Source organism: Leptonychotes weddellii, chromosome 2, assembly GCF_054177405.1.
Source record: "Leptonychotes weddellii isolate Sample4059 chromosome 2, ASM5417740v2, whole genome shotgun sequence".
NCBI lineage: Eukaryota > Metazoa > Chordata > Mammalia > Carnivora > Phocidae > Leptonychotes > Leptonychotes weddellii.
In genome coordinates, this window is record NC_138370.1 from 113,516,911 (window position 1) to 113,533,604 (window position 16,694).

A 16,694-nucleotide genomic window follows, 5' to 3' on the forward strand; every position below is an offset into this window, starting at 1 on the left:
AAAAAAAAAGTGTTTTTTTGTTTGGTTACAAAAGTGTGGTTCCAAAAGAGGGGAAATGTAAAAATATTCTGAACTTTAAACTGTAAGCAATGTTTAGATAGGCACTTAATACCCCACATAGAATATTACCCCAGGAAAATATGTATCTTTGGGGATAGAGGTAGGGTTGGAAGACTTGTAAAAAGCTTTTGTGTCCTGTTGAGCTTTGAGCTATGTTTTGAATCACATTTCAGTTTATTTTCCTGACTTAGGAGACCTGTTTAGCACTGCATTGGTTCAGTGTATTCTTTTTTTTTTTTTTTTTTTAGGGTTCAGTTGTATTCTGTAGTACAAATCATGTTTTTAAAATCACTCTGTGGGGGCGCCTGGGTGGCTCAGTCGTTAAATGTCTGCCTTCGGCTCAGGTCATGATCCTGGGGTCCTGAGATCAAGCCCTGCATTGGGCTCCCTGCTCCGTGGGAAACCTGCTTCTCCCTCTCCCACTCCCCCTGCTTGTGTTCCCTCTCTCGCTATGTCTCTCTCTGTCAAATAAACTCTTTAAAAAAATAAATAAAATCACTCTGTGGTACTCAACACCAAAAAAACAGGACCTGAACATTGTTCCAAGGAAGACCTACAGGTAGCCAACAGACACATGATAAGATGCTCAACATCACTTAACATCGAGGGAATGAAAAGCAAAATCACAACGAGATACCACTTTACACCTTTCAGAATGGCTAAAATAGACAAATAAGTGTTGGTAAGGATATATAGAAAAAGGAACCCTTGTGCACTGTTGGTGGGAATGTAGATTGGTGCAGCTACTGTGGGACAGTATAGAGGTTTCTCAAAACATTAAAAATAGAAATACTATATGATCCAGTAATTCCAATGCTGGGTATTTACCCAAAGAAAACAAACACTAATTTTAAAAAATATATGCACTCCTATGCTTACTGCAGCGTTATTTACAATACCAAGATACGGAAGCAATCTAAATTGAATGGATGAATAGATGAAGATGTGGCATATATATGAGGCTGGAGGGAAGAGGGCTTGGGAGACAAGTTGATCAAAGTAAAGCCATTTTGGTTTTAGGCTGACCCTTACCCCAAAAGTCAGCAGGTCATAAAAAGAGTCACAAGATCCAAATTCTAGATCACAAGACCCCGCTCTCAATGGCAGTAAAAGCCACATAGGCTGGACATTCTTAAAACTGTTCCCTGTGCTGGTTGAGCATCTGCCTTCGGCTCAGGTCATGATCCCAGGGTCTGGGGATCAAGCCCCACATCGGGCTCCTTGCTCAGCTGGGAGCCTGCCTCTCCCTCTGCCACTCCCCCTGCTTGAGCTCTCTCTGTCAAATAAATAAATAAAATCTTAAAAAAAAACTGTTCCCTGTGGGTAATCCCACAATCCTAAAACAATGGAAAAACTAATTGCCTAATGTGAATGAGAAACCCGAAACAGTGTAAGCCCCTCCCTGTATGGTTAGCTAATTAAAAAAAAAATTGTATCTGCATGGAGCACTGCGTGTTATGCACAAACAATGAATCATGGAACACTACATCTAAAACTAATGATGTGATGTATGGGGATTAACATAACAGTAAAAAAATTAAAAAAAAATTATAGGGGCGCCTGGGTGGCTCAGTCGGTTGAGTGGCCGACTCTTTGATTTTAGCTCAGGGCGTGATCTCAGGGTCCTGGTATCGAGCCCTGCCTTGGGCTTCTCGCTCAGTGGGGAGTCTGCTCGAGGATTCTCTCTCTCCCTCTCCCTCTGCCCCTCCCCCTGCTCTCTTTCTCAAATAAATCCTAAAATAATTTATAAAACCCTTAGAGGCAAAGGAGGATCCTCTTCCTCTCCTGGAAAAGACTGCTACTTTGTCTATGAAGTTGTTCCTTTCTTGTATACTTAATCTTTGTCCCTTTCTCTAGATGGCTTGCTCTTGAATTCTTCCTTGCACAAAGCCAAAAACCCTCTTGGTGAGGGGCCTTAGCCTGTCCAGCATCACATATACAAAGGAATATTACTCATATGTAAAAAAGAATGAGATCTTGCCATTTGTGACATGGGTGGACCTTGAGGGTATTAATGTGAATATGTCAAATACCGTATGATTTCACTTACATGTGGAATCTAAAAACCAAAAGCAGAAATAGATGCAAATACAGAGAACAAACGAAGGCCGGGGCGGGGCGGGGGGGGGGCACAAATACAGAGAACAAACCAGAGGGGAGGGTTGCCAGAAGGGAGGGGTAGGGGGAATGGGCAAAAAGGTGAAGGGGAGTGGGAGGTATAGGCTTCCAGTTACAGAATAAGTCACGGGAATAAAAGGTACAGCACAGGGAATATAGTCAATGGTATCATAATAGCATTATATAGTGACAGATGGTAGCTACATTTGTGGTGAGCTTAGCACAATGTAAAATGTTGTCCATCACTGTGTACACCTGAAACCAACGTAACATTGTGTGCCAACTATACTCAAATAAAATCACCACATGGCAATATACAAATAACCTGGAAGATTACAGAAGTTCCTATCATTTCCTGAAAGGGAATTACTGCTCCTTTTTCTTTAAAAAAAGATTTATTTATTTTAGAGAGAGAGAGAGGGTGAGCAGGGGGAGGGGCAAAGGGAGAGAATCTCAAGCAGACTACCTGCTGAGTACGGAGTTGGATGCAGGGATGGGGCTCCATCTCACCACCCCGAGATCGTGACGCGAGCCAAAACCAAGAGTGGGACGCTTAACCAACTGAGCCACCCAGGCAGCCCCTAAAGATTTTAGTTTTTTAAGTAATCTATACACACAACATGGGCCTCAAACTCACAACCCTGAGATCAGGAGTCATGCTCCACCAACTGAGCCAGCCAGGTGCCCCTTGTTCTTTTTAATTTACCCTCAGTCTCAATGTGGTCAATGTAAATGAAACGATTTTGCTGATAAAACAAGCACTATAAAAAGTCAATTTCAACTTTTGCAAGCTAAGCATTTTATCGTTTTTGAGGAAACTGTTAAGCATACCCTCGGGGAGTTCATCATTAACACCATCCTTTCACTAATAGAATTTGACAATCACTTATATAGTGCAAACGGTACTAGCTCCAGTTCTAAGCATATTACATGTAATATTTTATAACCTAAGAGGTCAGGTGGGCAATATTGGCACCATTTTACAGATGGGGAAACTGAAGCACAGAGATTGAAGCGATTTTACCCAGGGCAACAGCAATAACCGAACCGAAGCCGAAACTGTCAGCCACCGTGGCTTCAGTCGGCCTTCTTAACCACTATACAGTGCCTCTTTATTTTAAGAAAACTCATCCTTTCTATTTATAAGAAAAGCAGAATTAGGAATCAAAATGCCTGGATTCAAATTCCTGCTCAAGCCTGATGCCTTTCTTCTTGTTTCCTAAAGCACCATATATTTTATCTCTATTTTAGCACTTGAACTTGTACTGTAATTGCCTGTTTTCTGTCTCCTGTCTAGACAGTAAACTGTTCAACATTTTCAATTTGATGCTTGGCACATATCAGGCACGTACTTCCTGAAAGACTGAAAGCATGGTTCTGACAAGCTTTATAACTTTAGGCAAGTTACTTGTCTCTGAGCTTCATCTCTAGGATTAGAAATCCTTCCCCTGCTTCTTTCACAAAATTAGGAGGACAAGCTAAACTTGACACGTGAAAGCCCTTTGTCAAACAACACTAACTGGTGAACAAAACGACCATTCAAAGTCTCTGGAAATTATCCCAAGGGCATACAGCCAAATGAGGAAACATACACGAAATCTACAACTTAGTAAGTGCTGCACTTGAAGTCTGCGGCATTTGAACCACCACCCACATCTTTCTTCCTCCTCTCAGCTCAGAGCGATCCACTCAGGGAGGGTGCCACCAAGACCAGGAACTCTTTTCCCTCAACGCCTACTTAAGGGTTATGGCATCTTCCCAGGAGGTGCAGGCCACCAGCAGAGTAAAGGTAATTATGTAACTATAAAAGACAGTGTAAATGCATATTTCCGCTCTACTTAACTCATCTGCAGAGCAATTTGTAGAAAACAGTGTGTATAGACTGTATTTTGGGGTCTCTATCATATTTGCCACTAGTAGCACAAAGGAAGTAGATGGGAGCAAAGCTGAACTAGGAGTAAAGAAATGACACCAGATGGTAACTTGAATTCACAGGAACAAATGAAAAGAATCTGAAAAGGTAAACAAGGTTAATATAACTAATACTACAAATACATCCTTGTTCTCTTCTCTGTTCCTAGAAGAGGCATTAAATTATATAAAGTAGTAATTATAACCAAGTATTCTTGAGTTTGTAACATGTAGACATAATATGCATGACAATAGCACAAAAAGGAATAGAACTACCTGGATGTAATGTTTCTGTATTTCACTAGCACTTTTTTTTTTTTTTAAAGATTTGAGAGTGAGAGAGAGCATGTGCACACATGTACAAGCAGAGGAAGGGGCAGAGTGAGAGAGAATTCCTCAAGATTGAGAGAAATCCTCAAGCAGACTCCTCACTGAGCTCGGAAGCCCAACGTGGGGCTCAATCCCAGGATCCTGAGATCATGATCTGAGCCAAAATTAAGAGTCGGATGCTTAACTGACCAAGCCATCCACTAGCACCCCTCACTAGCACTCTTAAGAACAGATCTGCTAAGTCAATTATATTTCAATTAAAAAATACAGTAGCAAAAAAATAAGAGGCTCCTTAAAGCCTCTTAACAAGATTATCTTCCTCAGTGTCATCTGCATCACTGACAAGGATCGCCTCTACCCAGCTTGTGAATAAGAGCCTTCCCTCAGCTTTCAAAGTGAGAGTTTCTCACTCTGAGGGAACAAAAAAAGACCTGCCATGACCTCTCTCCCTCTTTTCTTCCAATCCTGCAGAGCGGGCTAAGGAAGTCTCTCTGAACTTGACTCCGGATCTGGAAGATGAAAATGATGATACCCACTTCCAGACTTGGTGGTTGTTTTAAGGGAGGTAGAAAATATGAAATCATCTAGCACCCTCAAGTAAGATTCTCACTACTGAGCATGGTTGTGGGAAGAAAGGTCTGTCTCCTTTTCCAAGTTTTTTCCCTTACTGAAATGCTCGATCTGGAGGTGACTATCTTCTGCATTGGCCACTAGGTGGCACTTGTGGCTAACTCGTATGAGGAACCACTGCAACTAAGCCCTTGGAAGGAACCAGAATGAGGACTGTACCCAGAAAGATTCCATTTGTGAAATGCTGAGCTAGGAAGCCATATTCCACAAACATTAGCATGGCACCTACTAGGCAGCCATAGTAGATTAAGTGAATCCTGAGAAACAAGAGGAAGAACCCAGAGTTGGAGGCAGAATTGAAACGAGAGGTGAGGAAGAGTGGGGGGATAGGGGTGGGATGAGAAGGTTCAAACCCAAGCAGAAGAAAATGCATGAATAAAAACATAGGAGAGACTGTGGCCTGTTCAGGAAATTGAGACAGTTACAGATGAGTAGAGTGAAGTACACTATGTATGCAGGGCACTGGTGGGAGAGCAGGCTGGGACTGCACAGGGGGCATGCCTGGATTTGGGAGGTCTGATAACAATGTTAATGAAATATGACTTTACTGCCTGATTTTTTTGATTTGTGCAGCTTTATCACACTGTGGCTCTTCTTCCAAGAAAAAAAGCACATGTAAAGGTTTTGTAGGTTTGGGACCTATCAGTGGCAAGTGCTCATATTTGCACTTACACAGTAGCCACCAATCATATGTAGATACTTGAAATTTGAGTAGTGTGACTGAGAACTGAATTTTTTTTTAATTCTGTTAATCACCATGAGAACTGAATTTAAATTTATTTTTAAGATTTTGAAAGACAGGAGCACGCCTAGGGGAGAGGGGCAGAAGGAGAAGCAGACTCCATGCTGAGTGGGGTGCCCAACTCGGGGCTCCATCCCAGGACCCTGAGATTATGACCTGAGCCGAAGTCAGAGGCTTAACCCACTGAGCGATCCAGCCACCCCTATTTAACTTTAACTAAATCACCACATATTGGGCAGCACAGCTCCAGACTTGTTTTTCCACTGCCAATTAAATTTTTCTCTCTTCAAAGACCAAACCTTATCTATAGCGGAAGTCTACCTTATTGAACAGTGCAGATACAGGGGGTGGGGGGTGGTTTCCAGCCTCACAGAAAGTTCTGTGGGGCGGTGTTGATCTAGATATAAGAACTAGAATTGTCAGGACCTGATTTATTGAATGTGTGGAGTAAAGAGGAGGAAGGGAAGAGGACTGCAGGCTTATGCCTGGAAATCCTGGTGGTACCACTCTAAGCTGTGGAATACAGGAAAAACGATCATTTTCTTCTTAGACATGCTGAGATTAAGGAGCCAAGGCACATGCAGGGAGGCACAGACTAGACAGAAATGGCTGGGGCTGGAATCTACCAGTTCCCGTTGGTCAGACAGAGAGAGATCTGGGAAGGATCACACCAAGACAGAGCCAGAGCTATGGAACGGATGGAATGCGTGCAGAGTGAGAACAGAGGACTACACCAGCACTGGAGGTCAGGGGAGTACAAGAAACACAAGCAAAGGAAATGGGAAAGAAGCCAAAAAGAAAGCCACAGTCTACCAGGTTCACAACAGTCTTGAGGAGAAAGTAGTCGACGGTTTCAAATGCCACATAGATGATTTAAGACAGAAATGGGCGGTTTCCATTGACATTTTCAACAAGAAAGTCACTTATGACTTTTCTTACAGCAGTAGGAGAAGCACCACTTCAGCCAAGACATTTATCAGAGAAAAACAAAATTCAGTCTTCTTTAATGCACTGTGTTTTGGGGTCACCTTGTTTTAACAGCCCAATCTAGATCGTTACCAAAACATCTCACACGCAAAAAACACCATTCTGAAAGAGCAGGTAAACACAATTAAGAGTCAGCAGGACTTTTACATTAATTTTTGAGTTCTTAATTTTATTTCTGAAAATATTTCCGAAAAGGGGTAAAGAACGTGAGGCCAGGTCAGCCAAATCCTCGGCTGTTGTTGATGGCTACTTGAAGTGCTTCTTCTACCCTTTCCATTGTAGAATATTTGGGAAGGTAGAGAACACTGATACATGTCTGTGCTCTTATGGGATCTTTTTCATTCACATTTTCAGGACAGCAAAATGTTATTTTCATGTTCTTTAAACCTTTTACTTGAATTCTGTCAGTTCCTGTAAGAAACACTAAAAAGAAGAATAAAATTGAGTGATCTGCTTCCCAGAGACCAAGACTTACAGAGGGAAAAAAAAATGTGTTTATTCAAAAACCTTTACTGAGGGCCCACGTGCAGAGTCCCACATTAGACTGCATTGGGGACATATTTCCCTCAAGCTACTTACAGTATGGTTGGAAATACTATATTCTTGTGCAGAAAAAGACAAATAGCAAGGGAAAAAACAAAAGGGTGTGAGACAGGCAGATAAGGCGCCACGGAATTAAGTGCTTCCTGAGTGAAAATGCTGTGTGTGGTTCACAGCAGGGAGAGAGAATCAAGGCTGGGATGACCAGGGAGACTTCCGAGAGCTCAGAATTAAGCTGGACCTTTAAGAAGAGGAAGGTTTGGAGCGGCAACAAGGAGGTGGGTGAGGATTCGAGGCAGGACAAGGAGCTTCAGAGAAAGCCTGGAGGTGGGAGGGCACAAGGTGAGCTCAGGAATGCAGAGATGATGGAACTGTTTGGCTGAAATGATTTCCTGTAAAGCAAAGATTGGAAAGTCAGTCTGGGCTTCTGGAGAAGTCTGAGTATCTTCCAACATATGTGTTATCCACAACAAAGAACAAGAAGGTAAATGTTTCTCAAAAATAAGTATGGAAATTTTGCAAGAAAATGAGAAAGTCATTAAGCAAAATTGCAGGCAAACAACCAAGTAAGCATGAAATTGAGATCAAAATGTGGAAGAGCAGGTGTAAAGGGTTGGAGACAATGACATTGTAAAATATGGCTAATCCCACAGTGCCTGAACAACTAACTGAGTCACAAATACAGAAAGCAGGTTAACTATCTCAGTTGGATGGACAACCGAGGGGACATGTGAAGGCAACAGGCAGGGCTGAAATCACAGGAAAGAAGACCTATATTAACATTTATTTTCTATGTCTGCACAGCCTGGCACAGAGAACATCCAAACGGACTCGGAGTGGCTCTTACACTAGATCTGTGGCAAATGGTGCCTATAACAAGGTTTTCTTATCCCATAAAAAAGACCTAAGATTATAGATCTACTCCTGATAGAATACCTACCAAGGAACTTTTTCTTTTCCTCCAAAGTCAATTTGTGTAAGGCCTTCCAAAACATCACTATGGTGGGATGTGAATTATCATATCCTTCTTCATAATGTGCATTCTAGAGAAAAAAAAAAAAGTATTCAGAAAATAGAAAAGAAATTCAAATTCAAACTTCTAGGCCTTTACGATATACCTTCTCAAATGTCTCCCAGTCATAATCTGTATTTCCAATAATCACATCCTTTAGTTCTTCTGGATGGAAAAATTCAATAATATCCTTGTCACACACTCTGTAAAATCCTCTTTGGAATTCTTCATAAAGTGCCTTCACAGAGATGTTGAAGATGTAATTGACACACTTAGAAATATAGTCTCTCCTTTAAGGAAACAAAAAATGATTTCAGCTTACTGCAGTACCCGGAAGGACACTTGGCAGGGGGCCGGGGAAGGTGGGCAGAAGGCCAAAAATAAAATGAGAACTAGAACACCTAACAATTCAGTACTTCCCATGTGCATATGGCTATTTTTCATATATTACCTAATTTAATCTTCCATACAGGTAAGTAAAGAAGCAAATAAATCTTAAAGGTGTGGTATGAAAAGAAAAAGTAAAACAGGGTAAGGGAATAAAGAGGGAAGTTGGTGGTATAAACCTAGCCCGGAGGATAAGGGAAAGCCTGTCTGCGAAAGCTATTTCCTTCCCTACCAGATTATAAGCTCTAGGAGACATACACATGCACACAATATACACCAACTCTCTGCCTTATTAAAAAATGATTAATTGGTAAGAACTGTAAGATATTTTTAGAGCCCAGTGAAATAAACTGTATAAACAAAACAAATAGTTCACTTCTCTGCACCTACTTGTTAGTCTGGTCAACAATGATGCAACTTCCATTAGGAATTAAGTCTGTATCATTTTTGTCCCAATGCACCTGTAACCACAAATAAACTCAGATAGTATCTCCAAAATAATCCCAAATAATCTATTATTAACAAAAACACTTTGAAGCATAGCTTTTTTCCTCAAGATTTTATAAAGTAAACATTTTAGTCATAAAAACAAGGAACGTGCATATAAAAAATTACCATCTTATCATGAAAAATGAAAAATCAATGTTTGTAAAACTTGAATTATTTATCATACTGAAAAAAAAATTGGCAAATTGTCACATTTCAGTAGTCACTTTATACAGTAAAGACCTAGTATAGTAGATTTGCAAAATGCTCACAAATTCTTCGCAGCCTGGTATTCAAGCCCCTTCGCAGACTGGCCCCTACCCCCCCGCCCTCCATCAAGAGGAGGAATCCAGTTCTTCAGCCCTTGAATCTGGCTGTGGCTATGTGAGGCACTCTGGCCAATGGGATCTGCCAGAAGTAAAAGCTTAAAAAGGAGCTTGTATGCTGAGGCTTGCCATCTCTCTTCCCACTCTTTGTAATCCTGAGACCATTCTATAAAGACACCTCAACTAGCTTATTGGAGCATAAGAGATCCCTGGAAGAGAAAAGCTGTTCCAGCCCACATTCTATAAACCAGCCAACAACTGGGTATATGAGTGAGGCCAATATAAACCATCCAGCCCAGCCAAGTTGACCCAGTCCAGAAACTCAATTCATTGTGTTTGTTTTAAGCCACTAAATTTAGGTGTTGTTTGTTACATAGTAAAATCTAACTGATATGCCCAGCTCATAAAAAATGAGGAAAAAAACCTTTTGCACTAATTCAGAAGTTTGTCCTTTTATTAAAGAGTGACATGTCTAGATAAATATGTAAAGGATTAATCAGATTAAAACTGATCTGTAATCTGGTTCTTATCGTTACTCACATTAAAATAGATATAAAATACTTCTCCAAAGTCATCGCCTTCATCATCCAGAAGAGTTTGCAAACTCCTAAAGAACAAATAATTTTATTTTTTAGAAGTCGATAATAATGATCACTAGATATATCACCTAAAATATATCATCTAAGGGGCGCCTGGGTGGCTCAGATGGTTAAGTGTCTGTCTTCGGCTCAGGTCATGATCCCAGCGTCCTGGGATTGAGCACCACATCGGGCTCCTGGCTCAGTGGGAAGCCTGATTCTCCCCCCTCTCCCTCTGTATCTCTGTGTCTCAAATGAATAAATAAAATCTTTAAAAAAATAAACCATCTAAAATCAAATGCATGACTATTCTGAAGGTGGGAGGTCAGATCATTAGTTAACAATGCCCATTTCTCTGTGTACTTATAGCCAGACCTCAACTACAAGCATGAAGTTTATGAATATTTGCAATTCTGCAAGCTCTCTTCCCTTCATCCTACCTTCCTTTACCCAATGGTTATAGGTTTCTACAGAAAATGACTGATAACGTATTTAACTGATACTGAAACTCATTCAAATTGGTGTTACCTTTATTTAAGCTTTGGAACTGTACCTACAGAACAAATAATCTCCTTTTAAATATCAGGTATCACTTAGGAAATCTGAGGAATGAGAAGGTCAAAGGACCTTCTCTGTATCTACTGTCCCAATATCATCAAGCTTAAGACAGATGTGAAATTCAACTACCTTAACTGCTTCAAGGCATCTGTGAGAATATAGGTTATATCAGCACAGACAGCAGCCAGTCTTCTTACATCTCCATCCTCTGTTGTCCTATGGTACTTCATTTATATTTTTAAAGTCCTATGTCTCATTCATTGTATTTGCTCATCTCTCATGTATTCATTCAACAAACATCTATCAAGCACCCAATGTGGCAGGCATTCAGGGATGTAAAGTTAAGACATCACTGCCAATAAACCCTGAGACCCGTAAGTAAGATACGCTGATGGAAGCCTCACCTACATTACAGTGAGCTATGTGCAGACAGTCTCTAAGGGTACAATACAGCCTTGGCTAACTCTTTCTGAAGGGATGTGTTACTGGGGAAGCTCTGGAAGAAGGCGGAATCCAAGCTGACTATTCCGTCCACTGGATTTTTTATTACAGAACTGTGATAAACAGACCATATTGTATTCATTGTAGGTTTTGGGTGGGTGGGCGGTGAGGAGAGGGAGAGTGAGGAGAACTCAGCTGACAAAACTGGATTCATGATAATACTTGGTTCATGATACTCTTGTCATTATTTGTCCATGTATGGCTTATGTGCTTATTTATGGCTGTTTTTATGAGGAAAACTTAGGAACCTGCCTCTTCAAACATTGCTTATATCTTATGCCCACCTGTATGGATACCTCCCCTATCCCATTTTTCTACCACCCCCAAAATATGTCACAAATACCAGTTTGAGGGGTGTTGTTTCCCTTTTGTTAAGGTATCTCATGAAGAACAGATAAATTCTTTAATCTTATTGCAGTTAGACTTATCAGTCTTGCTTAAGATTGCAAAGGTTAGACAGATATTTATCCATATTTTCAAGATTTTTGCTTTAAGACCTTCATCCACATGAAGCTGATTTTTGTATATGGCATGAGCTATCAGCATTCATTTTTTTCCCATACGCATGAACTGACAGTCCTCCTGTTCCCATTAATCCAGTACGCTACCTCCAACAAGGTCCATAGGTGCCTGGATCAGTGTTGGAACTCTCACTTTTCTTCCATTGAAAACCTGCCCCCATACTGTACTGTCCTCAATACAGCTTTCTAAAAATTCTGAAGACCTAAAAACGTGAGGAACACTGATACAGATACAACAATCTTTACATTTACTAAGTTGATGTGTATTAAGTCTTCCAAGGCATAAGCATTATTTAGGTCATTTTCATTGTTTTAGTAAAAAACAATAAATTTATCTCCTCCTCTCCAAATCTTGTGCTTTTGATTTTTTCCTTATCTTATTAGTATAATTAGCAATAATGATTAATAGTTGGAAGCTGAAACCAGACTGTGTTCAATTCATGGTTCTGTCACTATGGGGTCTGAGACAAGTTACCCAAACTGTCTCCTCACCTGTGAAGAAATGGGGATAATAATAGGATCAGGGTGCCTGGGTGGCTCAGTCCGTTAAGCATCTGACTCTTGATTTCAGCTCAGGTCATGATCTCAGGGTCATGAGATCGAGCCCTGCAGGAGCCTGTTTGAGATTCTCCCTCTCCCTCTGCTGCCCACCCCCACTGGCCTGCTCAAGCTCTCAAAAAAAAAAAAAAAAATCATACTACTGTTCTCATTCTTTTAAAAATCTACATAGGATTTCATTGCATAAATATACCAAAAATAAATAATTCCCTTATTAAAGAACATTTAAGTATTCCACATATTATGCACTACGTAATATAATATACATTAGTATGGAAAAATCCTTGCATGGTTGTGTTATTTCTGAAACTAAATGTCTAGAGGCAGAACTGCTAGGCCAAAGGGGCAAATACATTTTTGATTCAGGTAAATACTATCACACTGTTCTCTGAAAAGGAATCACCAATTCATATGTCCACTACCAATCCCTGAAATTAGAGCAAACCTCTTCCCAAACTCTGGTGAACACTATATAGCATCAGTATTTCCAACCACTGTCAATTTGAAGCACAGATTAGCCTCTGCATTCCATGAGGACTGGGCAGGTGAAGCCATTCTGTTACTTCTTTTGTGGCTTTCCTTCCTGTATACTTTGTCAATTTTTCTTATGGATGTGTAGGAACACCTTACACAGCAGGAATATCACCCCTTTCTATTACCAATATTTTTTGTGAGGTGGTGGCTTTGGCTTTTTAACTTAGAAATGAGTTTTCACTGTAATGGTGAGGATATGAAACGAGATTTAAAATAAACATCACTTGCAGATTTCACACCAGGGTATAACTAGTGCTCTCCCCATGACTGTTTCTACACAAATAAAGTTCAAAGATTAATGCCAGCATTAAGGACCAATCATAAGGAAAATCAACTTTTCTTACTCAACTTCTCTTATTATTCAACAATTCTTCCCAAAATTATACTTGACTTAAAGTACCTAGAATGTTGCTGTTGAACATGAAAATACTGTTGGGGGGGATGTGTTTAATTATTTACAGGCATACCTCGGAGTTCCTGCAGGTTTGATTCCAGGCACTGCAATAAAGCAATTATCCCAGAAGAGGCAAGTCAAAAGAATTACTTGGTTTCCCAGTGCATATAAAAAAGTTATGTTCACACCATACTGTAGTAAGTGTGCAACAGCATTATGTCTAAAAAAATGTGCACACCTATAATTTAAAAATACTTCAATGCTCACCATCCTCTGAGCTCGCAGCAAGTTGTAATCACTGATCACAGATCGCCATAACAAATAGAAGAGTAATGGAAAAATTTGGAATACTGTGAGAATTACCAAAATGTGACACAGAGACACAAAGTGTGTTGGAAAGATGGCTTGCTTGACACAGGGTTGCCACAACCTTTGATTTGTAAAAAACACTATTATCTGTGGAGCACAAATTAATGAAACAAGGTATACCTGTACCTGAATACATATTACGTAGAGTTCTAGAAAAAGAACTATGTTTACTTACTTTCCCAAAACAGGACTAAGTTCTTTCAAGTCTTCCAGTGATGGCGTCTGATTCAAAAGTTTCTTAAACAGGGCCAGTGGGAAAGGGATGTTGGCAACATTGAAATTGAATAGGGAAAGTCCACAGAGAACCCCAAAGAAGAAGTATCTCTTCTTCTCAAATTTAGGCTGAAGAGAGAAAAAAAACTTAATGTGTTTTAATTTTTACAAGTAAAATGGAATATTCATATTAGGTAAACCTTTTCTCCCTTTCACAAAGTCAAATCACAAATTAAAATCAAAAAGGTTGCAGGGCCACTGGGTTGCTCAGTCAGTTAAGCATCTGACTCTTGATTTGGCTCAGGTCATGATCTCAGGGTCGTGAGATAGAGCCCCGAGTCAGGCTCCACACTCAGCGGGGAGTCAACTTGAGATTCTCTGTCTCCCTCTGCCCCTCCCGCCACTGGCACACACTCTCTCTCAAAATAAACAAAAATCTTAAAAAAAAAAAAAAAGCTTGTGATAAGAATATTTAGGGTTTATGTACAGTCATTAGGTCAATTTAAATCTCTGCCACAGGGACACTAATAGAATCACATTAGGCTCAGCAAGTCCTCATAAACTGAAGTTTTCAATTTCTTTTCACAGCCTTTCAAATGAAAATTTGAAAAAAAATTTTCAAATTCACAGGGAAAAAATAGAACTTAACAAAAAATGGGTACCTGGGAAAGGAAGGATTCCTTTTTATCCATACATTCTTTAAATGGTCAAAAACATACATTGCTTAAATTTTCCTGTGTGGGCAGAAATGGGAACCCAGGGAAAAGGGACTCCATTTTAAAGAAAATAATCACCTTATTGAAACTGAAAGCTATTCCCATAATTATATGTATCAATAACTCCTCTCCTAAAATGAAACTGTCTAGACAACCTAATTTCCAATGGTATGTGACATGCTTTTTCTGTCATGGTAACCATAAGCAAAAAGGAGAGGACTCACCCTGACGGGAAACCACATGTAGGAAGCCTCCTCAGGATACATGAACATCCCGTATTCTGGCCGGGTCATCTCCTCAAACAGACAGTGGAAAAACTCTACCTTGATTCCTCCAGAGTCAAGTCCAATTTCTCCACTAAATGAAACCTGAAGAAACAGAACAAATAATATATCACTCCCAGGGCTCTGTATTGCTATGTATTAAGACTCATTTAATAATCATTAAGAGTGAACATTATTTGTGCACCCAAGTATCTGGTAAGCACTATGGTAAGCATCTTACTCGTTTAATCTTCACATTAATTCTGTGAGGTGATAAAGCTTCAGGAATGTAAATATTAGGGGCGCCTGGGTGGCTCAGTCATTAAGCGTCTGCCTTCAGCTCAGGTCATGATCCCAGGGTCCTGGGATCGAGCCCTGCATCGGGCTCCATGCTCTGTGGGAAGCCTGCTTCTCCCTCTCCCACTCCCCCTACTTGTGGTCTCGCTCTCTGTCAAATAAATAAATAAAATCTTAAAAAAAAAAAAAGTCCTTAAAAAAAAAAAGAATGTAAATATTAACTTCCCCAAGGTCACACTCGGTTAAGGGGTGCAGCCTAGATTTAATCCTATGTCTGTCAAGTCTCAGAGCCTGATGTCTTCAGCTACTAAACTGACCTCAATTGGCATCATTATTATATAATAAGGAATGTTAAGTAAAATGCAAATAAAGAAATCAAAAATAGTTGGATTTTCAAAGGCTGAAAAACCAGAGCACACATTATCTATTGGCTTAGTTGTTTACTCCTTGAGAAGGCACCCATGGACACCAATCCCTTCCTAGGATGGTTCTACCACAACCCATCTTTGCTCCTTCAAATACTCACTCATTCCTGCCCTTCCTTCTTGGAATCCCTCACTTCAGTGTACAAATGTGTTAAGGTCTCCCTTATTCTTAAAAGAAGAAAAAAAACCTCAACACCACTGTCTCCAATACAGGTAATACTGGCTTCTACTCTAGGCTGCCAAATTCTGGAGAATCAGGTACACCAACTTCCAAACTTATTTCCCTACTTAAGTGCTCTCTTCAAGAGGACCAAGAACCTGTGCACCCCCAATTCCAAGGACTTGTTCTCACATCTCCTCTCGTTTTCATGAACACATTTTATACTTCTGATCACCTTTCTTCACACTCTTCTCCTCCCTTGCTTTCTCTTATAAAGCATTAAATAGGTTTTTATTTCTCTCTTCTTTTTCCTGCCGTTCTGTGCTGGTTCCATCCTTTCTGCTTTCCCTGGATGTTCAATTTCTCTTTAAACTCAACACCTGCAGGCATTTAACCTTCCTACCCACTCTACCTTCTCTCTGATTGACACACACTCCTGTCCAAAGGCCTGCTCAACACTTCCTTCAGGATGTTCCACGGGCACTTTCCCAAAATCTCCTTTTACTGGTTTAACTGGATAAATGCCTCTTCTATTTTCTAGAAATGCAAGTTTCAAACCTCAGTGAATTATTCAAAATCTTTATAAGACCAGGTTTTGGGGCACCTGGGTGGCTTAGTTGGTTAAGCATCTGACTCTTGGTTTCGGCTCAAGTCATGATCTCAGGGTCCTGATACTGAGCTCCGTGTCGGGTTCCCTGCTCAGTGCAGAGTCTGCTTCAGATTCTTTCTCCCACTCCCCTCCCGTCTGCCCCTTCTCTCTCTAAATAAATAAATAAAATCTAAAAAAAAGAAAAAAGAAAGAAAAAAGACCAGGTGTCAAATCCTAACTCTGCCCCTTTCTATGGGCAAGCTCCTTCATCTGACAGAGCCTCAATTTTCTCACGAGATTATCAGAAATATTAAATAAAATAACACATGCAAAATGCCTCACATAGTCTGGAAAATGGTGGCTGCTCATCCTATGTTTAAAAGGGATGAATGAACTATAAAAGTGAAACTAAAATAACTCAGTGGACTGGCTGGCCATCACAGGCAAGATTCACATAATGAGTTTGTTCGATTTTTAAAAATTATCTAT

General features: G+C 40.2%; 2 protein-coding genes across 3 annotated transcripts in view; one reads left to right on the forward strand and one right to left on the reverse strand.

Moving 5' to 3' along the window:
* Positions 1-6,867, forward strand: part of PYURF (PIGY upstream open reading frame) — a 7,880-nt gene extending 1,013 nt beyond the window's left edge. Inside the window, exons 2-3 of the mRNA XM_081812183.1 lie at positions 3,853-3,967; positions 4,891-6,867. Of these exons, the coding sequence (XP_081668309.1) occupies positions 3,853-3,967; positions 4,891-4,914 (139 nt within the window). The 3' untranslated portion in view covers positions 4,915-6,867. The remainder of the gene's footprint in view (positions 1-3,852; positions 3,968-4,890) is intronic.
* A 52-nt stretch (positions 6,868-6,919) lies between these two features.
* The window catches only part of HERC5 (HECT and RLD domain containing E3 ubiquitin protein ligase 5), a 42,876-nt gene continuing 33,101 nt past the window's right edge, over positions 6,920-16,694 (reverse strand). Inside the window, exons 17-23 of one of the 2 annotated variants that reach the window (XM_081812158.1) lie at positions 14,696-14,839; positions 13,718-13,884; positions 10,070-10,136; positions 9,108-9,178; positions 8,437-8,620; positions 8,259-8,361; positions 6,920-7,201 (exon numbers count right to left, since the gene is read on the reverse strand). In XM_081812158.1, the coding sequence (XP_081668284.1) occupies positions 6,996-7,201; positions 8,259-8,361; positions 8,437-8,620; positions 9,108-9,178; positions 10,070-10,136; positions 13,718-13,884; positions 14,696-14,839 (942 nt within the window). In that variant the 3' untranslated portion in view covers positions 6,920-6,995. Of the gene's footprint in view, positions 7,202-7,651; positions 7,711-8,258; positions 8,362-8,436; positions 8,621-9,107; positions 9,179-10,069; positions 10,137-13,717; positions 13,885-14,695; positions 14,840-16,694 lie in introns of those variants that run through there. The other variant, XM_081812159.1, reaches the window with a different exon arrangement.